Below are 22,687 nucleotides of genomic sequence, written 5' to 3' on the forward strand. Positions count from 1 at the left end.
CCTGCTGATCAACAGATGAATATAAAACTGCACAGAAACAGACTGAAGACAAAAATCTCAAACGTGAGACACAAAGGTTGTTTGCTTTTTTCTTTATTTTTTTTTTAGGGTTTTTTTTTCAAATATTTAAGATTTTTTTCCCTTTTTTCTTGCTATCCCTGCGTTTGGCACTACATACCTAGGGTGACATGTTAGATTGTTTTTAAAACAAACGTCTATTCAAAGCCTTCATCTTGTGGCAAGCAAAGTATGAATACAGCTAATAAAAATAAAGGTTTACATTTTTTTCCTCCTTACTTTACACATAAAATAAAAACACTTTTTTGGACCCCCTCAAAAATGGGGGTATTAAAATATTTGACATTTGTATCACAAATCAATGTAATGAGACAAAAAAATAAAACATAAAAACTGTACAAAAATGATAAAATTCATTTTAAAAATCCTTGTGATCAAATGATGCAAAGAGTACATAATGCTGCTTTGTTTCGTTGTTACTGACCATGAACCCGATTTTAAAAGGAGCTGCAAATTCATTTCTTCTGCTGGATGAAATTCAGATTGACTTGATGTCTGACGTGGGGAACCAGCGGGAAGTTGGGATTAGGATGCACCACAGAACCTGAAGGAAGGAGGAAAGAAGAAAAACAAGTCAGAGACACAGAAAAACTTGTGATTATTATAATTCAGTAACTGTTCAGGTGGGTCACTAAACCAAAACTAATCTGGTAACTTTATGGTTCAAAAAGTTGTATGTAATGTTTTGTATGTCTGACACAATCAATATAATCCAGAACTGATGATGCATGTCATTTCTATTCCCACAGTCCTTTTAAACACTGCTGCTTATAGATTATACTAAATTAAATGATTCGTTATATCTTTTATTATATGTACTTTTATTATTACAATAGTTAAACATTACTAACAAGGTTCAGTATCTTGCAGCAAGTCATAAATATAAATGACTTAATGACAGCAGACTGTTTTCAGGTGTTTAAGTGTATCAGAGACCAGCATAAGTATAATATTTGACTGTCAAAATTCAGTCAAAATGCAAATATGTGAACGTTTTGGATCCAAATTTCAATGTTTACAGCTAAAATTTGAAAAACTTTTTATTTAATGAAATGGAAAGAGGAGAGATGAGTGATTTAAAAAATATTTATAATTTGTTTTTATTATTATTATAATATGTTGCTTCTGAAATCATATTTTTACCTTGTTCCCTCAATTTTGGAAAATTTGCCTGCATGTGTTTGTTTGTTTTTTGCTTTTTCATTTTGTCCTTGTAAAGCACTTGTTAATCTCTGGTTTTGATAAGCTCTTTATAAATAAACACTATTGTTATTATAATAATGTATTTAGTATTTCAGTCAGTAATGTAGCCGGAGTGCAGCAGTTTTTGTTGTTGCTGTCATGATCTGACGCCAGGACCGATAAGGACATGAGTGATTTTAACTTTCTGTGTTTCTGTATGTCCATGTTTTCTTGGTGAATATGTCAAAAAGTGTGTTTTGTGTAAATTGATTTATGACAGAATAAATCCAAACTAATACTTTTCCCTGTTCATCATGTATGACCTTGTGCCACGTAGGGCTTGCTGGGCTGGTAGCCTCCGTTGCCCTGCTGGATGAAGTTCTGGGGCATCCGGTAGGGCCAGGATGGAGACAGAGTGTACTGGGGTGTTTTATTGTGCTCCCATAACCGATGGCCTTGGTTCACACCGACGAACTGGGTGGGGTGGCCCGAGTCTGTAGAGTCGACATCAAAAAACATTCAGTAACTCGCATTAGAGACAGTTTCAGTTCATGTAAACCAATCGGAGCCTCGTCACCGGTGAAGTAATGAACCGCCACCAACGTCCCAAACAACTGCTGCATCTCACCTCATTTAAACATCAACTGTCTCTAATTATCAGGTTTGATCAATGTTTAGAACCAGTAACCAGCTGCCTGTATACTGGCTGAGAGGAGGTTTCTATTATCTAATTAAACCTTGTTTGAAAAACATCTCACTATTCGATTTATATTTCAATTTACAGCAACAGTAAAATAAAAAACAGGCAAGAAAGAAAAAACCTCACATTACTTATTGTAACTTTTACTTACTAGGGATGTGCAGAGGGCCCAGTATTTGTATTTGTATCTGTATTTGTTGAGGCAGCAAAATTATTTGTATTCAAATAAAAGTGGAAAGAGGTTTAAAAATCCTGTTTTTGTTTTTATTACACTTTTAATTTTAGAAAATTAAAGTGTTACAATAAGTATTCATGAAGTGTTCTCTTGGGAGCACTTAATTTGTGTCAGTAGTTCAGCTTTATCTCTGGGGAACACCCCCAACTACCGGAGTGATGTCCAAATTAGGAAATGTGCGTCATGTAGCAGGTGGATGTGACTCCCCTCATTGAGACCTGCTGATAGCGTAACAGTGAGACTGAGATAGTGATGTAACCGACCTGTGCGCTGGTATTTAACTTCCCGAAAACAAATAATTTTTAAAATATTTGTATGAAACAAATATTCGTAAAAGCCCCACTATTTCTGCTTTGCCGAATAGTGTATTTGTATTCGGGCACACCCCTATTACTTACATTACTAATGTGATTCTGTAATATTTTGGTTTAGAATCACATCGATTTTGACATCCTGCAGGATCTAAGTGGTTCGAGACCAGTAACCATTTAATTTGGGGTCATTTTCAAGACAGTAGGGCAGTGTTCAGGGGTTAAAGACCAGTGTTGGGCTACTTTTTATTTAACTTTTATTTATTTTTATTCCAGGCAGGTTGTGATAATTACTTTTTGTACTGTTTTGTTTTAAATCACCTCCTCCTTTCATCCGAACATGTTGAGATTGAGTTCAGCTCAACACTCAGTGACTGATAACTGATCATCAAAACCAAATGTCATTTCACTTTATTACCACCAAGTAGAAACTTTTTATCCTATTCCAATTATTCTTCTGATATAGTTCTTTGATAAAATATTTCTGCTCATGAGTCAAAACTTTTAATGTCTAAAAGACATTTTATGATTTCTATTATAAACTTTTCATTATTGTAACTGTTGTTGAGTTGAGCCTGATCACATTGATAAAACACAAGACTGGAAACCTTTTCCTGGATGAAAATTTTAAATACTTTTATAATAATTTAGCAGATTCTAGGCCACAGGTCTAAACCACAGGAAGATACAGAGAGACAGAAAGTGCCACCAAAGTTCACCCAGTGAATACCTGACTTGACTACAGTGCCATTTCCCATGAGTGACCCAGCTTGTGCCATGTGGTTGTGCCAGTGTCCTTCCCGTCCAGGCCCGCCGATGCCCAGCTGTCTCCCCGCCGGCTGGGCGAAGATGATACTGGGGTCGTTCAGGTTCATGGGGCTGGGGTTGCCCCCTGAGCCTGTGGGACTCCCGTTCCCCGACGCCGAGCGCAGAGCGAATTTCAGGCCGGGCGGGGAGGGGGCGGTGGGAGAGGACGTGGTGAGGACTGGTCCGTGGATGGGCCAGGAGGTGGAAGGGATGTGGACTGGGTGATGAGGCTGACCCTGCGACTGGTGCTGGTGGGAGGGAAGAAGCCCCAGTGTGGTGAGTGCCCCGGGATGGTACTGGCCTGGGTGGGACGTAGGGAAGCTGAAGAGAGACAGGGGGACCTGCGGGTGAACGGGCTGCTTCGGGGGACCAGCAGAACTGGTCTTACCGTGGGAGGGCTGGGGGGAACTGGAGGACTGGGAGGAACTCTGAGGGACACTGGTGGGCTGCGGGGAGTAGGGAGGAGTCTGCCGACTGTCCGACTATCAAGAAGAAACAAAGAAAATATTAGAAACAGGGCTGCACCTAATGATTATATTTATTATAGATTAATCAATCTTATATTCTTGATTCATTGATTAGTTGTTTGGTCCATAAAATGTCAGAAAATGGTGAAAAAAAATGTCGATCACCGTTTCCCAAAACCCAAGATGCAACCTCATATTTTGTTTTGTCCTGACAAACCTTTAGATATTCAGTTTACTGTCAGAGACTAAAGAAACCAGAAAATATTCACATTTGAGAAGCTGGAATCAGAGAATTTGGACATTTTTTTCTTTAAAAAAATTACTCAAAACACTTGGTGATTAATTTAATAGTTGACAACAAAACGATTACTCGTTGCAGCTCTAATTAAAAATAAATAATCAGACACAGTCACGTGTATGTCTATATTCAAGGCTCTATAATGGATAAATCTGGTGATATTTAAATGTGTTCGTATTGTCAACAGAAAAATAGAACGATGATCTATAAATTAATTGATCTACTACTAAGGTTTGTGTGTGAGAGGTTGATATATCTTATTCCTCTGTGCCAGAGAGCTTTGTTGTTTTTCCAAAAACCATTAAAAACACATCAATGAGTCACACCGCTGCACTGGGTGACATTATATCCTTCATTATAACGAAAAACAGGCGCTGTAGTTTATTTTGACTCCATCCCACACACACACACATACACACACACACACACACACACAGTCCTGCTGCCAGAAATACTGAAGCACCAAATGTGGATTCATCCACCGCTGAAAATAGTCGCCAAACAAATGCACCATTTCCTCCTGTTTGCTAAAAACTACAGTGACCAGCTGTTTTTTAAATGTACTGTGTATTCATGATTTACATCTTCAGTGCCTCAGACAGTGCAGGAAGTTACATTAGATACGTTGTTGGTTTTGATTTTAATGGAATTTGTTGACAGAAAGTAAAACATTGAATATTTAACAGTGAGGTTGGTGGATTATCCAACTGTTCCTAGAAGGACAAGGTGTTGTAATGTAATTATTTTAATACTGCAAGCACGATGAATAAATTAAATTAAAAACCAAAACTATCTACATGATCTATACCGCTAGAGGTGAGTGAGAGTGTTTGTTTCTAATGTGGGTGATCTGACCCCAGTTTAATGTCTAACTGGTGTACTCACACATTCGGAGGGTAGTCTGGTCCTTCCAGGACAGTCTGCAGCTGCCTGGGGAATGGGGATGGACTGGGAGCTCACCATTGTTCGTACCATGTGAACTGGGGGAAGAATAAGAAACCACATAAGCAGTTTTATTTGGATCTCCTAATGCTCTAAATATTAGCTGTGACAGACAGATGACAGTAAGATTTTGTTAAGCTTCTGTGTGTTAAACTTCGTGGATACCTGGTGCCCCGGTGACCCTCTGTTTTAGATGGCGGTACTCTGGACAGTCCCTTCGTACATGACCCATGTCTCCACACTGGAAACATCGTCTGTCCTTCGGCTCCCGCTCCTCGTCTTTTACGTCCTCGTCTTTGTCGTTTTCCTTCTTCTTCATCCTGGCGGAGAAAAAGTTCAGGGTACGACAAAAGAAAGATTTTTAAAAAATCTGAAATATGTGAGCAAACATTGACAAGAAAGAAAAATGACAATGGTTATTGTAATCAAAGACCATTTAAAATACTTGTTTTTCAAGTCAAAGCATGATGTTTCTTTGCTGTGTCTCAATGAAATAGTAACTTGGACATATTCAGTATTTTTCTTGGCTTAACAATTTAAAAGTTATGTGAAAAAGAATGAACAGCTTAAAGGTGTACTATGCAGGATTTTCCTGAAAAACAATGTATAGACTTGTACAAAAGTAAGTATGTGTCTACAGAGACTCTGCCTGTATTTTCTTATTATTTTGCTTTGTTCGGGACGCTTCTGGGTGTCAGTCTTTGGGCGGTGGGTGTGTAGCCAATAACAGCGTTCAGGGTGTGAGGTCGGGACTCGTAGCGTAGCGACCAGGTTACATCACTGTCTCTCTCCTCTGCTCCACTCTGTCTCCGTGTCATTTATGTATGAAGAGCTGCAGGTCTGTGTGTGTGTGGGGCTGAGCTACACACACACACACACACAGAGCAGAGAGGCAACAGCGGACAAGACGAAGCTCTGCATTCACACAAAATCTGGCAATGCAGCACCTTCCCGCAGGGTTGTGTGGGTGTGGGTGTGTTTATTTGTGCTTTAGAGCGTAACCACCATGACACAATCAGAAAATAATGTTTTATCCATCTGATTCACTGCTTTGTTCTCGCCAGCACCGCTCTCTCTCTTCATTCACTGTCTAGCTCTCTCGACCACCGCTGCTCTCTCTCTCTCTCGCTCGTTGAGCTGGGGAGGAGGAGCCAACTTTGAACGCGGTCTGTTTACAAACAGCAGCCGACCAATCCTGCATAGTATACCTTCAACTTAAATGGAAACATGTTACCTCAGCTGAAGCATCAGGAATAAGGAATTTCCTGTTAGTCTACTCCTTTCTACAGTCTTCTTCATACTGGCCCTTTAGTCTCTCCTTTCTTCACTGTCAACTGTTCTTCTTTCACACTTAGATAGTGATGAGTTTTTTCTGTCCCTGTTTTCTGTTTTCATAACTCTCCATTTTAAGACCTTTTTTTGTGTCATTTTCTGGGTTATGTGTTGGTGTTTATAGGAACTTATAAACTTAAAATAATGTTTTATGTGATGTGCAAGCATGTTAGTGAGACAATATGTATAAACTCCAACAGAAATACAAATTTTGTATGAAGCCTATGAATAAAAGTCTGGTTATAATTACAAGGAACAAAGAAAAAACAACTGACAAGCAGTTTTATACCATCACTAACTGTGTTCACATGATGATAATGACAATATTTACTGATAAGTTAGTTTACTAAGAGCTCTCAGACCTGCTAAAAGTAATGAGAGGCTTGTGTACACTATATTTTAAATAATGGTTCTCAACATCACTTACATTTCTGAACATCAAATGAGATAGGTAACCATGGTAACTATCAAAAAGTGTCTGACAAAATGGTATTGATCCCTTACTGTACATATTTGAAGAATGTAGACAGTGATGCTTTGTTATAAAAAATGTTGATATGAATTTTAAATACATCTGTAATATTGTGAAAAAGCACAAAGTAGAAATTATATAATTTAAGACATTTTTATTACTTCTCAGTGCTGCCTTTTAGGTTTGTTTTGGCTTTTGAGTCGTATGTGAGAAATGTTTTTCATGACATGAGAGGACAACCTGCGTCTCTTGGGACAGTCCTTCATGTAATGTCCGATCTTCCCGCAGATCCTGCAGCACCTGTCATTGGGCGCCAACTCGCCGTCCGTTAGAACCTTCGAGTCGAAGAAGTAGTCCTGCAGCAGAGACGGTGGACATTTCAGAACACAAAGCAGACAGCTTTTGAGCCTTTTTAACTAATCGTGTAAGCGGGGAAATTGAACCGCGAGTGACGTACCACTTCAGTGCTGGGGACGGGGTAGAACGGAGTTCCAAACAACTTTCTCCCGTTTATAAAGGCCTTCATGATGAAGTTTGTCACTGGAGGAGAGAAGAAAGAAGGCATTTGTAATTTGCAACAATTTAAGTCATTCAAATACCAAAAATCAGTTAACTGGCAAAGTCTGAAAACACCTTATGTGTTTGTTCCCGAAGATTTTGATGCGACTTTATTTAAAATGTCTGAGAATTTTAAACCGAAATCTTCAGGTTTTGATCAACTATGTCAGAATGAAGCACTTACTTTTGCGAGAGACTCCAGCACCAAGATTATGATTTAAATCAAAGGGATCTGAAGAGAAAGACAGATGAGTGAGTGGAAACTGGCCGAAACATTAAGATGTTTGTTAAGACAGAGAGTGATAAACACCTTCTATAGCGATACATTTGCTGGTCCACTGTTTCTCAAAGGTGGTGAGACGTTTCCTTTGACGGATGCTGATGACGTGCTCTTTGAAGTCAAACTCTTCTGTGTAAAAGCGTAAGAGACCCAACCACAGCTCCCCCACCGACTCCGTGTTGGGCTGCAGCTCGGACAGACGCCGACGCTGCGTGGACAGAAGAAACGCGCTTCGTTACAAACTTCATCCAGTAAAACAAGAGGATATGGCAGCAGATTTGGACTACATTCATTCATAGTTGAAAGAGAACTCACCAGATCCTCAAGGTCATCGAAAAAGAAAGCATTCCAGCCATCTACCATCCGCTGGGGAACCGTGTTCCCGTCAAAGATCTAAAAAGACATCACGCAGAGCTATTTATTCTGTCCTCGAAGCCAAACACACATTTATGGTTTAGGTGTGACTCATTTCTTTCTGAGTTTAAAGAGAGTTTAAAGGGTTTGGTTGTTAATCGGCGACGGTTACCTCCTGCAGGACGGGAATGACTGGTGGCTGCCTCTGCTGCAGGAAGTAAAGCACCATCAGGATGTAAGCGTAAGACGACAGACTTCCTCTGGACGCGTCGCCGATGTCACAGCGCTGTGAGCACAGAGGCAAGTCAGTCACACAGCAAATGTTATTATGAATAACTGCACCAGGTTTTATTTAAGCCTGCATTAACTGTTTTATTGTCCATTTGTTTTAAGCGGAAACAAGAAGTGAACATTAACATTAAAACATTATCATTCATTTGGAGTCGTGTTTCTGTCCACCTGGTGAACGTTAGTCCAATATTCACTCTCTTTTAGCTCTGTTTTTGGTCTCCACCAACTCCTGAGGGAAATATCTGGCTCTTTAACTGCTAAATGCTCCACTGTGTTCACCAGCTAGTCTACAGCTAACTGTGTGTGTTTGCCGTTTGGTGCTGAGCAGGTAGTGTACAGTGGCTTTTTAGAGCTTCTTCTCTGAAAACAGCTGCCTGCTGCGGCCCAAAGTGACACTATGAGAGCACTGAGAGTGAACCAAAACAGTAAAGTTGCAGCCAGACAGATAAAAAAATGAGCTGAAACTCACTATAAAGCTCCATAAAGCTGAGGGGAGCTGTAGGGTGGCTGATAATTTTCTATAGCTTCATCACAACAACCCACAACCAACACATTACACACTGTCAAACTCATACACTGCTATTATAAAAGCTAGGTTTTAATGAGGACAACTAAATACAGTAAACAAGTTTGAAACTTGCTAGTATTTGCTAGGAACTTGGCAAAAACTTACAGATGGATCTCTGAATAGTTGGTACAACATGTTCCAGGTGTCTAAATGACATTAATTTTTCTGGATGTCAGAATAGTTATTGGATATTTTCAACCAGAGCTCTTGAATGCCAAAGCTGAATTGACCAAAAACAAGTTATCGGTTTGTAAACTGTCACCTACCTTTGCAAAGACCTTCATGGTGTATCCCAGGAACTGCACGCGTGGGTCCAGGGCTGCGTACGTCGCCAGCATTCTGGTGTTGTGTTGAGCCTGCAGAGAAATATCAGTCCAATATAATAATTCACCGAGCACTTGTCGTGTCTCTAAACAGTTTACATAGCAGATAAACTGAAGGCGGGTTCTGGTAAGAGGGTCTCGTCGCTCACCAGGGTGTTATAGAGGCTGATGTCTCCCTCTAAACCACTCTGTCTGTGTTCGAACTTCACAATAGGCACTTTAGCTGTTGTGATAGGCAAGATGTTCCTCAGACCTGTGATGTTGGAGAATGAGAGAACCAGTCGGGGTGAGTCCTTGACACACACAAATGTCTTATACTGATGTCTATAAATGACTTAAATAGAGATAATTAGTAAAATGTTAATTCACCTGTATGCTTCTTTAATACTTTGGAGAGACCTTCGATGATCTCCTTGCAGTTCAGTTTCTGTTGATTTCAAAATAAGATTTGGATGAAAAGAAGGGTCACATCTCTAATCCCGGTGAGGAAGTGTCAGCTGTATCAAATGGCTGTGTGTGTGTGTGTGTGTGTGTGTGTGTGTGTGTGTTTTCAGTCTGCCTACCTCTGCAGTCTCGTGACCCTCCAGAGTCATACAGATGTCAAGGTCGCTGTCACGGAAACCGAAGCCGTTCTTGGAGGAGCCGAACAAGCACAGCTGAGCTTTATCTGCGGATTCAGATAAAAAAGGAAGAAAAGCTCGTTACTGTGCAAATGTAAAAAAACACACATTCTGTATCATTATCATAAATCCTCAAATAAAAACTGCCTTTTTATGTTCTGTCTCTCTGAACAGATAAAACAACAACAGCAGCACAGTTGTGTCACACTCACCACTCTGCTGCTGATTTTCTCATTAAAAAGCACCGGCTACGAAACCGGTGTCATAATTTACTGACTATTGACACTGAAAGGCAGTCTGTGCCAGTAATCCACAGGCTGTTGGTCCGGACTGGTTTTCTGTGCCAATAGTAGTTGTTTTATTGGTGCGGAATGGGTTTCCAGAATTTATTGCTGTATCTACCACTAACTGGACATTTTTTACCGTCACATCGGGCATTTTAGCGCCATTAAACGGAACATTTTTTCCACATTTTAACCCTAACCGAGTGGTTTTTGTGCCTAAACCTCATGGGAGGGATCGGCGTATCACCTGCAAGCACAAACGTTAAATTTGATCAAGAGATCTTGAACAATCAATACCAATGCGCATGCAAATTAATTCCGTACACACAATAAACAAACTATTGACATGAAGGAATCCGTACAAATAGCCACTTCCTATTCTGATTGATTCTACTTTGCTGTTCTTCTTCTTAATAAAAACCTCAACAATTTCCGCACATTTCACAAAAAAAAAAAACAGCCCTGCAGGGAAGACACTGTGTCTCATAAACTGTTCAAAGGCTTTTAATTTGAAACATGCAAAGCAAGCTTTAGGTTTGAATTAACAGTAAACAGCTAATTAACACAGCAGGAAGGGAGAAAACAGGCAGGCTTGTGGCCAAAACGTGGTAAAAACATGAAATAAACATTAAAGACTTAAGAGTTTTCTCTTCATTGGAGGAAGACAGATAGTTCATGTTAACGCTCACCGTTGTACTCCTTCCTTATGAACCTCTCCAGGCTGGCGAGGATCTGCTCCCTCTTCTGCTGCTCAGCATGTGTAGGTGACAATTCATCTACAAGCAACAGAGCAGAAAGTCAATCACATAATATTGATTATTTAAAACTGATTCACTTATCTGGAACAGGTATATTTAAAAAAAAAATTAAAAAAAAATCAGTGAATACATACAGTAGCACAGCTTGCAGAGCCCGTCGAGGATATCTCGGAAGCGGTCGTTCATGGGAGGCAGAGGCTTCAGCTCAATCTTCTTAAAGTCTTCGGGACACTCGTCCTTCAGGTGACCATCTCGTTTGCAGATACTGCAAACGACAGTCGGAGGCTGGAACGAAATTATATCCCCGGGTTAGACACGACTGTTCACTAGGGCTGCCCGCTAATAGTCCACCAACTGTTAGTCGATTCGTCGGCCAAGTTTTCATTGGTCGGTTAGTCGCAGGAGAAAAAAAAACAACCCTGAAACTCAAAACCTAGTATCTGGCTGGAAAGTGCATGAAACGTTTGAGGGCTTTTAATTTGAAACGACGGATACAGCTAGCGGTGAAAAGTAGCGTCACCCGGCCGACCAATGGCATAACTTTATCACTCAGTCAGTGACTTGGTCCGCTGTGATAACAGAAGCACTGATTCCTCTGGAAATATCGCTTAGTTTTGGCACTTTCCCGCCGCCTAAAATGAGAGACGGGACTTAACTAGAACTACCTGACCCACGGGACTGATGACTCAGTCTCCTTGCTGGTTGTTCCCACATATTCAGAATCATTAGCTTTACCGCTTTTGCCGTTAGCACTGTTGTTAACAGGCAATGCTAACGCCAGAAGCATGTGTACGGTTGTAAAATGTAAATTTTAAAGGCTCATTATTACAGTTTTGTATTTCTCTGTGACGTAGCACAATGTTAACAATGTTAGTTATAACATTCTTTCTCAGCCCTGAAACTCAAACCATTTTCTGATGCCCCCCCAAACAAATATTTAAATAATTTAATTAATACCATAAATGTGCAACGACTAGTCGACTGACAGCTTGAACTAACGACTACTAGTCTACTAGGACAATCTTTGGTTGGGGGCAGCCCTACCATCGATTAATCTGCAGATCATTTTCTCAGTTTATCTATAAAATTTCATTAAATATTGAAACATATTTCCCACAGCCCAGGTCGACGTCTTCAAATGTATTTTTTTCTCCGCCAAAGCCCAAAGATATTCAGTTTACTCTCATGTATGACAAAGAAAAGCAACAAATTTTCACATATGAGAAACTGAAATTAGCAAATGTTTGGTATTTTTGCTTAAAAATAGACTAAAACTATTGATCTATTTAATTCTCTGTTGATCAACCAGTCGATTAATTGTTGCAGCTCTACTCTTGATTCTATGCTGCTGATTTCATTAAAATAATGCATAAAAAGGGTGATTGTGGCTCATTATTACCTTCCCGCCAGTGAAAATCATCTTATCAAACACATAGTGCAGATCCTCTGATGCCACAATCCCCTCTTTGTCCGAAACGCCGTTCTCCTCCTCGTCCTCGTCCTCCCCCTCCTTGTCACTGTCCAGCAGGCCGTTGGGGGAGAGGGAAGCGCTCGCCGGCCGCTCAGCGGGTCTGTTCTCCTCACTGAGGACCAGGTCCATGAGGCTGGCATCTAACATCTCCTCATCATCCTTCTCTCTGGACGGATCCGAACCATCTTCGTCGTCGCTCTCAGGTTCTTCGTCATCCTTTGACCTCTTGAGCCCGCTTCGCCTTTTTTCCCCTTTCCCGTCGTTCTCTTCCTTGTTCTCACATGCGGCCTCCTTCTTCTCTACTCCGTCCAACTTGGCGCCTTGCTTGCCAGCCTTCTTGCTTCTCTGACGCCCCCCCGTGCCTTTTCTCTGAGGGCAGGCGAAGTATTTATAGGCTGTACGGAAACGCTCCTGGATGTACTCGAACACCATTTGGCTGTTCAAGCTTCGTGCAACGTTCCTCTTCAAGGCAAAAGGATCTTTGAAAAAGAAAAAGACACCGAGAGTCAGTTTCTAGCAGTTACCCAGACATGTATGACCAACGTGCTCGTCGCTTACCTTCGATAGCGAGTCTGCGACGAGGCCAGTTCTTCACTTCCCTAGAGAGGAGCTCCTTTAAGCGGATGCTGATGATGAATTCTTCCAGAGCGAACTCCAGCGTGTAGAAACGCAGGAGCTCCAACCACAGCTGGCCCAGCGACACACTTTTATCCAGATCCAAGGTCAGGCGGCTCTTTAAGAGAAAGTAACAAGGAAATAGTTTAAAGCTGGCAAAGAAAATCAAAGAGAAACTTTATATTAACACGTATGATTTGAAATCTGAGTTACAGCCGGACTCACCAAGCCCTCTGAATAGTGAGCGTCGTCAGATTTGTTCTGCTCTGGTTTGGGTCTGCCTTCCCCTCTGGCCTCGTTCCGATTCTCCCCTCGTCCGTCGTTGGAGCTCGGAGGTCTGTGCTCCCACCGGACAAACATGTCCGCCGTGATTCCGGTCAGGTGATACTCGTCCACACGTTTCAAGTCAAAGCCTTCGATCTGGAAAAAGGACAAAAATGAAACCAAACTCAGAGAAAACTTAGCGGTAAGGGTTTCTGCGTTGTATCGTCATGTTATTGCTGGTGACTTTAAGACTCGTTTACGACCTGTGTGTTCCTGTGCTGTGACTTTTACAGTGGTGAGTCTTTGCACAATAGTTTATAATTCCAATAACTATCATAGTACAGGTTTGAGATCACTTTTCCTTTTTGTGCAGACACATGCTGGGTGGAGGAGTTGACAAACAGGCTGAACCTGCTGCTCCTTGTATGAAATCCTCTAGACTCACTCGGCGCGTTTATGTGCAATGCGAGTAAACAGGTTACGCGGGTAATCGGGGAACACGTTTACGTACGCTGTAGTAATCTGGTGACAGAAGGTGTTAAGTGACAGAAGACGCTGCGTCCTGACCTTAACCCCTACACAGCACATACGCCACACCTCCACGCACTGCTTTCACTGCTGATGATGCTAAGCTGCAAATCCTATTGTTTGTTTGAGTTGACTTTACTTTCAATAAATTACGTTTGTTTTAAGTAAACTCTTGCATGAACTCCCTTCCTTGTCACATTCCCTGAACCAAGAAATTCCATTCAAACAGCCGACAGAGTGCGAGTGGGAGAATTTTACTGCTTTTCTTGGTTTCATAACATTGTTTACAGAATATCTTTGGACCACTGGTCAGACAAAAGACATCTGGATGTCAACTTGGAATCTAGGAACCCTGGACGGACCTTTAACTCAATTTTTAGACATTTTATAGCAAAACGATCTAACTGACAGATAAAAAATGAAAATAATTGTTGTTATAATGTGGTCACATGGTGCATCCTGAATATACAAGTGGATGATTGTGGATTGTGGGATGTTTTGGGATGCAAAGGACATGCCAGTTGTCTCCTCCAAATTCAAGTAAAGCCTTTAAAATGGATAACGTTGTGGATAATGGGATGTAGAAATGGGGCAGGCCTTATCTGTCTGTTATAAAATCTTGTAATGTGGACTTCAGACCCTGAATCGGGAAGCAGATTCTGTTCAGCATATGCATCATCAACCGGGGACAGATGTTGTCCCGCACCTGGTTTAATCAGCACAGCGGTTAGCCACATCGCTCACCCAGGTACCGTCATTACACCTGACTCACTCTGCTGTATCCTGGGCTCATAGTGATACAAACAGCCTGAGGGTTTGAAGAAATGAAAGTATATCTCAAGGACAAAAACCACGTGAAACAATTGTTGGCACCTTCACTTATAGAGGACTTCTTCCTGGTTGTAAAGCTCCTTCTTCCTGTTGGTTTGCTATCAGCTTCATATCTTTAAGTAACTATGAATATGCATTTTATATCTTAAAGAAATTAATGACTGCAGCTGCATCCAATAAGTGTTCATCAGACAGTTTTACACCAACATCTTGTGTTCAGCCCATGTTTCCCAACACACAGACCTGAGCAGAGTGGAAGCCTTTCTCACAGAACAAAACAAGGCACAGACGAGGAATGTGGGTCATTTTAGGATTACATTAAATGGGCACACACTGTCCACATGACTTACACTAGTAATATTGTTTTCTGAGCTTTATATCCAAAGAGAGACTTTCTATTCTGAGTTTCCTTTCCAATAAAAAAGGTTTGTTATTGCATTACTGCCTGCTTACAAAGCTTCAAGACTATTTGTTTTATATGTAGTCGATTCTATGAGTCCTTATATGTTCAGGTGGGTCGTTTTCAGTGGATATGAGGAGAGGCAAAATGACAAGTTATATGTTGACAACTCTGTGGCGACGTTAACGCTTTACCTACCCAGCTGCCCAGGTAGACGGGGAGGATGGGCTCTTTCCTCTGCTGCAGGAAGAAGATGACCATGAGGGCGAAGGAGTACGAGGGGATGCCGCCTTCAGCCTGGCAGTCGATGTGACACAGCTGCGGGGGGAAACCAATGAGGAAGAGATTGCGTTCAGTTAGTTTGCTTTTTAGGCAGAATCTCAAGTAAAAATGTACTTAATTGGTTCTATTATCAAATCTTCACTCATTATATGCTAAATATTGTTACTACAGCTTTTACTAAAAGTTTTTCCCTTATCTGAATCAAGGGTCCAAGGGTGACTTGACTTATTTTCAGCATTTTGGTAATAGTGAAAAGGGACAAAAAAAATCATGTCTCATACCTTTTATTTTCATGCGTATCATTTAGCTTGCTAGCTAGCTTAGCTTTAGGACTGACATTGTACATGTGTGTCATTTAATATGATTGTCAAATTAGCGACAGACAAAAACAAACACAACCTTTCATTTTAAAACCACTCAATAGAAGTGCGATATACGACATTCAGCCTGATTTAGAATGTTAATATAGCAGCCACCGACTATTTGCTATGTAAAGACATAGTGGAGTAATGGAGACCTGAGCAGAGAATGAAGTCACACTCCCGCCGTATTCTTTGTTTTGATAGCCAGTTAATGCATCTAAGTCCCTCCGTGTCCTCCTCACATCCGTTTTCAACATGGCGGCCGGGTCACAAACTTTATCATATTACAGCTAAACAGTAGGCTACGCTAAAATATGTTTCTGACAACATTTGAGGCGAGAAACAGGCAACGCAGTAACAGAATCATGATATATGTTTGAGCAGCGCTGCCTAGTTTGACAGTTTGATCTGAGTTTCGTGAGCTGTCAGTTCAGGCGCCGCTTTCTTTTTTCCTCCCAAACTTTATTAAGTCAACAACACACACATTTGTTTCGGTCTGAGATGCTGCTGCTATAGTGCGACATCTAGTGGGGCCCCCATCACTTACACTGAAATGTCGTATATTGCACCTTTAAAGTAAATGCAGTTTTTATGAAAGCTACAACCTGTCAGCACCTTGCTCTTGTTCTCAGGTGTCTGTATTTGCTGATATGAACAGGAAAATGTAAACCAATGAGCATCTTTAACACATTCTCATACACATCAAAGCCCAGTTGAGGCTCTTTATCATCTCTGCTTTCAGTTGATGTGTAGGTCCCGACCTTACCCTTGCCCAGTAGCGGAAGGCCAGTACAAGGGGGACCAATCTGGGCTCCAGTTTAGCCAGGGCTGCCAGGTGATTGGTGGTGAGACAAGCAACATCATTGCCTGCACTCACTTTGCACATCAAGCCACTGCAGAGGAACAGAGGAGCAGGAAGATTAAACCTCCACCAGTTGAAATCTTGCTGCAATGTCTCAATGTATTTAAAGAAGCAGTATATTGAAGAATAAAATCAAAAACATACTTATGAAGTGTTTGGTTTTAGATTCTCTTTCTACCTGCAAATTGCTGGAAGTGCTTGCATCAAAGGTCAAAGGTCAAAAAAGTGCTGTTACATAAGTACACAAAAATGAAATCATCAAATTTAGCTGACTGAGATGAGATAACCCAAAAAGGGACCACAAGTAGCTTTCATAACATCAAAAGAAACTGTACACGTGTTCAGGTCTGGACTCCAGTCGAGCGTGTGAAACGCGGGGGTGATTGGACAAGGTCCAGCGGAGGTACGACAACTTCCTGTTTTTCACGGTGAAACATGCAAATCTACCGGCACGCCACATCAAGGGCCGCTCCGTGACGAGTCAAGAACATGAAGTGACAAAACAAAAATCGACACTCACTTGCTGACATCCCGACAGAAAACGGCAGGAACTTTGGCATGAAAGTCTGACTCAACCTCGGAGAATTCAGCTGCGAAAGAAAGAAAAACGGAGAAACTGATTAAATCCGACTACAGACAAAAACATGTTTATACAACTTAAATCGTTCTTAAATCATATAAGTCAAGGTGTGACTTACGGCTGTTCTTGAGGATTTCCAGCACTTGAATCAAGACCTCAGGTTGTGTCATCTGAACAGACAAAAATGAGAGGAAGTGAAACTATAAGACCCGAATGTAACTGTTGATTTACACACTGTAACTTCCTTGACACATAACCGCATTATGCTGTGACTTGATATTATTTGAGATTCAAAATGTAAAGGTTTTATTTGTCAAACTCTTAAACAACGTGTCCAGTGAAATGCAGACATACTGTTGAGAATGAGCTAAAAAGGCTAGCCTGCAATGCTAATTGGAATAAAAGTAAACAAATTAGAAAATAAATATATAAATGTACTATAAATAAAAATACTATTTCAAAGAAAAAAAGATTATAAAAATATGTAACATAAGTACATCTGCAGGGTACAATTTTTCAGTGTCTAAAAAGATGAAATGCGTATATAAATAACATTTTGTATGAGCTTGAACGTGCAGGGTGATGCAAAGGATTCACTATCCTGACGGAAGCAGGAAACTTTTCCCCTCCGTTGGGACATGGAGCAGACTTACTGAGGAAGGGTAGGTGACATCGATGTTGATGTCACTCGTCTTGAAGGCAAATCGGGTAAGACAGGAACCATAGAGACGGAGAGAACAGGCTGTAAAAACCAAAGAAAAGACGTTTTTTTAAAATCACTTAAGCGGGACATGAAAAATCAAATGTTTTTCAAGGCGTTTCCTCTTTCTAAACTACTTGCTGGTGAAATCTAAGCCAGGCTGAGAGGCGTCATAGATGAACCTGAGAGGTGCTTCTTTATGATCTCCTCCATCCTGACGACCATGGCCTTCCGGATTTCGAAGTCCTCCTCTGAGATCCCGTGCTCTCTGGCTGTTTCCAGGACGGCGGCATCCACGGCCCTCAGCTGGGAGGGGGAGGGGGGCGGCAGGGCACGCAGTTCGTTCTCCTCCTGTTTTTCCTGACACAAGAGAAAGATCTTAAGAAAAAATAATAATCCCTAAAACAAGAATGATTAAAAGGATGAGTGAGAATACAAACCATTATGTTCTTCTTGTGTCTCTTCTCCTTGATGTGTTTGTGTGCTCCTTGGATGTTCTCAATGTGCACAGAACAGAGCTTGCATAAGTATTGGTAGTTCGGGTACTCGGGGGACTGCTGTGGAAACAAACAGAGGGGAAAAAAAAAGCGATCGGTTATAATGTTTTCTCGACATTTTTCCCTTTTGGAAATTTTGGGATTTATCGTTTCGTGCTCCGCCACATGATCACAAGCCGGTGAGAGGTGGAGATAAAAACAAACACTCGTGCAGCGCTGACTGGTGATGATTTTATGGGGCAGACAGAGACGAGACGAAAGTAAACAGACTGGTAGAACTGGGCCGAGACATACCTGAACCTTACTCACAGGAACATTATTCTACAGAACAAAACTAGACGGCAACTATATGTTATACAGAATACAATCTTAACATCTTACATCATAATTAACAGTGTTATGATTTCATTTTTTTTTTAAGTTGTTAGTGCTCAGACAGTTTAAAACTGGCTGCATTAATTTAAATGATAACCATTAAAGTATGTAGCCATCAGCCATGTACATTTTTTTCTAATACATGTGGTTTGATCTCAAGTTTTTGGAAGTTTTATCCAAGTAATAAAAGACGGTTGAACAGTTTCCACAAATTTTAAGTTTTTTATATTCAAATCGATGTAATAAACTCTATGAAAGTTTCAGTTTTAAGTTTCTATTTCTATCAATTATTTAATCCAGATTTTTCATTTAATACTCGACAGATAAAAGGTATTTATCTACCAACGTCTTTATTAATATATCTTTGTAACTATAGCTACTGGCTGTTAAAATACTATGGCAGCAACTAACAATGATTTAATTATTTATTGATCTGATGATTATTTTCTTGATCAATAGTCTATAAAATGGTAGAAAATTCCTTATATTAAATGCAGAGAATAGCAACACATCCTCACGTTTGAGCAGCTGAGCTAAAAGAGTTTAATGATTAAACGATGATCGAAACTGTACAGCACAATAAAATTACATTTGCATATTCAGGAGAGGTCACCATTTATTAGACAGGTCTGAATGAAAATGCAAATTACAGACTTTCAACAGGCACACGTTTGCAAATGACCGATGCTTCCGAACATTTAACTGTGCATAAAAGGAATGACCGGATTGCTTCCTTACTTTCAACAGTCGGTGGATGTAGTCTCTGTAGAGGCGTTCCTCTGCCTGTCGGAGGCCCAGCTGTTGCTCTGTCAGCGGTCCTTCCTCCACAATGGGCCTCACCTCTGTCCTCCCTTCAATAGACTGATGCATCAATGCTGCAGCTTTCACCCCTACTAACAACAACAACAAGCAGTTTATCAGAGACACGTTTAGTAAAGAAGACGTAATCACCTCAGAAAAAATAAACCCACCATGAGACTTTTCCTTTGCTGGAGTGACGGTGGAGCTTTTCTCCTGCTCTGCGAGGCCTTTCTCAGGTGTACCGGGCGCTACGGGAGAGCTGGTCTCTCTGTACGCTGAGGGGCTGCTATCCGCAGAAAGAGACGCCCTGGAGTCAGGCGCTTGTGCCGCCAGCTGCTGCTGCTGTTGTTGTTGCTGTTGTGGGCCTGCCACTTTTCCTTTGCTTCTCTCCCCGGAACTAGTTCTTCCACTTAGTCTGGTGAGCCTGGAGGGCCGTCCTCTCCTCTTGTCGGGTGTATCTGCGGAAGTCCTGCCTTGCCCGCGACTCCCCTGGCCGCCTATGTTATGTTCATCCTTCGCAGCGGTGGGGTTTTCTTTGCTGCGGCCGGCGGACTTGGCGCCCTCTCTCTGCGCGGGAGCCTCTTTATTCGACTTGTCGTTGGACGAAGCTTTGGCTCCTCGGGGCTGAGACTGTTTTACTGATTTTACTGGACTTCTGGACCCATCCATCCCTCCTGTCCTGCTGCTCTTGTCCCTGGTGGAGTCAACACCACGCTGAGGATGACCAGGGAGGCAGGCTACCTAAAGTCTGGGGTTAAAAAAAAACAGAAAAACAGCACAGTGACACACCTCCGTTGTTAGCCTATCATCTTGCTGCTGTTTCTCTCTCTGCCTTTTAGTGCGTTCATGCTGCCTCCACCTCCCCATCACCCCTTTATCTTCACAGATTCGTCAGTTTCATCACTTCATCAGCCACCATCATCACCAGTGTCTGGACTCCATGGGGGGGGGGGGGGGGATTTATTATGCTGCTGTAGAATCTAAGCGCCAAAGACTTTCTTGCCTAAGACTTAATTAGCACCGTGTCATCTGTTATAATAAACAATTATCTTTACTTCATTCACCGTGTCTCTGCTGATTGAACGTCTAATGGTCAGTGGGAACAGGAGGAATGATTACAGCAAAGAAAAATGTGTGTCAATATTCATTTGGGCTCCTGACTACTTGAAACATTTTAAAAACCCATCCTTGAAAACAACAACAACAGCGTTAATTGGCTCCCTTCAGCTGGAGAACGAGCTTTCAGTTTCTATTCTCCATAAATCTGGAACAAACTCCCAGAATACTTGAGATCTGTTCCAACTTTCGTTTCTTTTAAATCGAGACTGAAGACTTTTCTGTTTGCTGCTGCCTTTTATTAGGCTAAACAAAACCTTATTCTATTCTAACTTATTTTTAATTGTATTTAAATGTCTTTTTACACTGTCTTGTGTTTCTTTTACATTTTGTCTTGATGCCTTTTCTGTTTGCCATGTTGTTGAAATGTGCTATACAAATACACTTATCTTACACACAAACACACCTCATATGAACAGATGTTGTGGCCAAGTCTGTTTCCCCTTCAAATAACGTGTCCCTCATCGTTACCCTCCAATGCTTGGGAGCTTTTAATTTCGGGTAATGTTTGGTTATGTTTCGCTGTCAGAGGAGACAGATTACGGTTGAGGGTTTAGGTTTGATTCTGTTAAGGTAGGAAGAAAAACACAAACCGCAGAGGAAACAGATCAGTTTCGGTTTAACTAGTGACCCTGTTAGATCAAGTCAATTTTAACAACACTGACAACTTGACACTTAATATAGAGCAACTCTAGACCGCACTCTTTCATTTACAGAGACTCAAAATTCCCCCATGAGCAGCATTTAGTGACAGCGGCGAGGAAAACCCCCCTTTAACGGGAAGAAACCTCAAAGGCCGTCTGCCTTGACCGGTTGGGTTGAGAGAGAGAGTTAGAGAGAGAAAGAGGGAGAGAGACACTGAGATGCACAGAAACAACAATAATAACAACAGAAATATGACTAGTAATAATAATAATAACAACGTTAACTGACGACTTTCAGCCGATTCAGCCGTGGTACCTCGTAGTAACAACAGCTGTTGAAAACACAAACAGACCTCCTAAAACCTTTATCAATTTTATTTTAATTAATACTCACCAGAGTTTATTATCTATACTAACTATTTATTTAAGTTAAATTGTGCTCAGCAAGACACATTCACCTGATGTTTCATATAATGTGGGAAACAAACCGTAGCCTATAAGTCGGCAGTGCAGCTATATCCTATCTTATGATTGAGTTATCCTCAATCTGAAAGTGGCCCACATTCAAACAATTAACCCGTTAGTTATTGTGTGCACACAATATGGTCAGTTTGTGGCTTCATATTGTGTATAAACTGTGTCACATGGCCAGTAGCCACCCGGTTTGACCAGCCTACGGTCTGTTTAACTTGTGACTCATCAGTGTGGGATAAGTTACTGCAGCCAGAATCAACGTTTACTCTGAAATTGTTTAAAAAGATGTAATTTCAGTGAAGAAATGTGAGCGCGTCTTGTTGGCGACGCAGTTTAATTTACACTATGTAAGATTTTAAAAAAAGGACCAGACGAATATATCCTGTATTGAACATTCAATGTAAGAGAATTTAAAGCTTTTATGAGCTGTAACGTGGTCTGTACGTGTTTTCAGAAGCTGCCGTCACTACGAGCAACCACGGACGCATTTGGCCGAAAGTCACCGGTTAACACGGTCCCTCGTTAAACCAAAACACCTGTAATACTTAACGTTACCCCAACTTCCCAAACAGAAACTAAAAAAAAGGGCTCACCACGCACACAGATATATCGACTTGAAGAAATGCTCACCATCGAAACCAGAATATGTTTCCTGTGTTATAGGAAGGCTTCACGCTGACTTCCTGGGGACTCTTTGCTGTTAGCTGTCTCCGTGAGCTTAATTACCTACCGTTAGCCGCTGTGCCCGGTTGTCCGGTTGAGCTAACAGCTAACGGGAAATAAATAATACTGGCACCCAGTTGCCACACAGCAGCAAGTCATTAAAGAGAGAGAAAAAAAAATCCGACTTCGATCTTTACGACACAGACGAGCGCGTCTAAACTTACTTTCGAGCTCTGAAGTTGATTACGGATTATTGTTTAGTTGTCTCCATGGTTCTGCTCTACATGGTGTTTTTCAAATCCCACGGCCCTGGTCAAAACAGCAACCATTGACGCCATGTTAATACATTACCCCGCTGCATT

The 22,687-nt window shown here is 41.2% G+C and overlaps 1 protein-coding gene across 7 annotated transcripts; it reads right to left on the minus strand.

The window, feature by feature from the left end:
- Window positions 1–77: 77 nt before the first annotated feature.
- On the minus strand, window positions 78–22,687 carry tut4 (terminal uridylyl transferase 4). 7 transcript variants are annotated; one of them, XM_042416093.1, is made up of 31 exons: window positions 22,550–22,687; window positions 22,293–22,451; window positions 19,599–20,176; window positions 19,366–19,520; window positions 18,196–18,312; window positions 17,938–18,115; window positions 17,709–17,797; window positions 17,174–17,225; window positions 16,996–17,065; window positions 16,380–16,506; window positions 15,168–15,287; window positions 13,172–13,366; window positions 12,890–13,064; window positions 12,260–12,810; window positions 10,995–11,145; window positions 10,792–10,878; window positions 9,762–9,865; window positions 9,568–9,625; window positions 9,348–9,451; window positions 9,142–9,231; window positions 8,189–8,302; window positions 7,978–8,055; window positions 7,693–7,870; window positions 7,567–7,614; window positions 7,282–7,364; window positions 7,065–7,180; window positions 5,186–5,340; window positions 4,964–5,058; window positions 3,237–3,795; window positions 1,584–1,754; window positions 78–622 (listed from the first exon to the last, which is right to left on the minus strand). In XM_042416093.1, exons 3-31 carry the CDS (start codon window positions 20,095–20,097, stop codon window positions 534–536), a joined length of 4,608 nt encoding a protein of 1,535 aa, XP_042272027.1. In that variant the 5' UTR covers window positions 20,098–20,176; window positions 22,293–22,451; window positions 22,550–22,687; the 3' UTR covers window positions 78–533. The 7 variants fall into 7 exon arrangements, with proteins under 7 accessions (XP_042272027.1, XP_042272029.1, XP_042272030.1 ...); XM_042416095.1 differs by lacking the exon at window positions 22,293–22,451; XM_042416096.1 differs by having other exon boundaries at window positions 19,366–19,517; window positions 22,293–22,687.

Source organism: Thunnus maccoyii, chromosome 7 (genome assembly GCF_910596095.1).
Source record: "Thunnus maccoyii chromosome 7, fThuMac1.1, whole genome shotgun sequence".
In the NCBI taxonomy this organism is placed as follows: Eukaryota; Metazoa; Chordata; class Actinopteri; order Scombriformes; family Scombridae; genus Thunnus; species Thunnus maccoyii.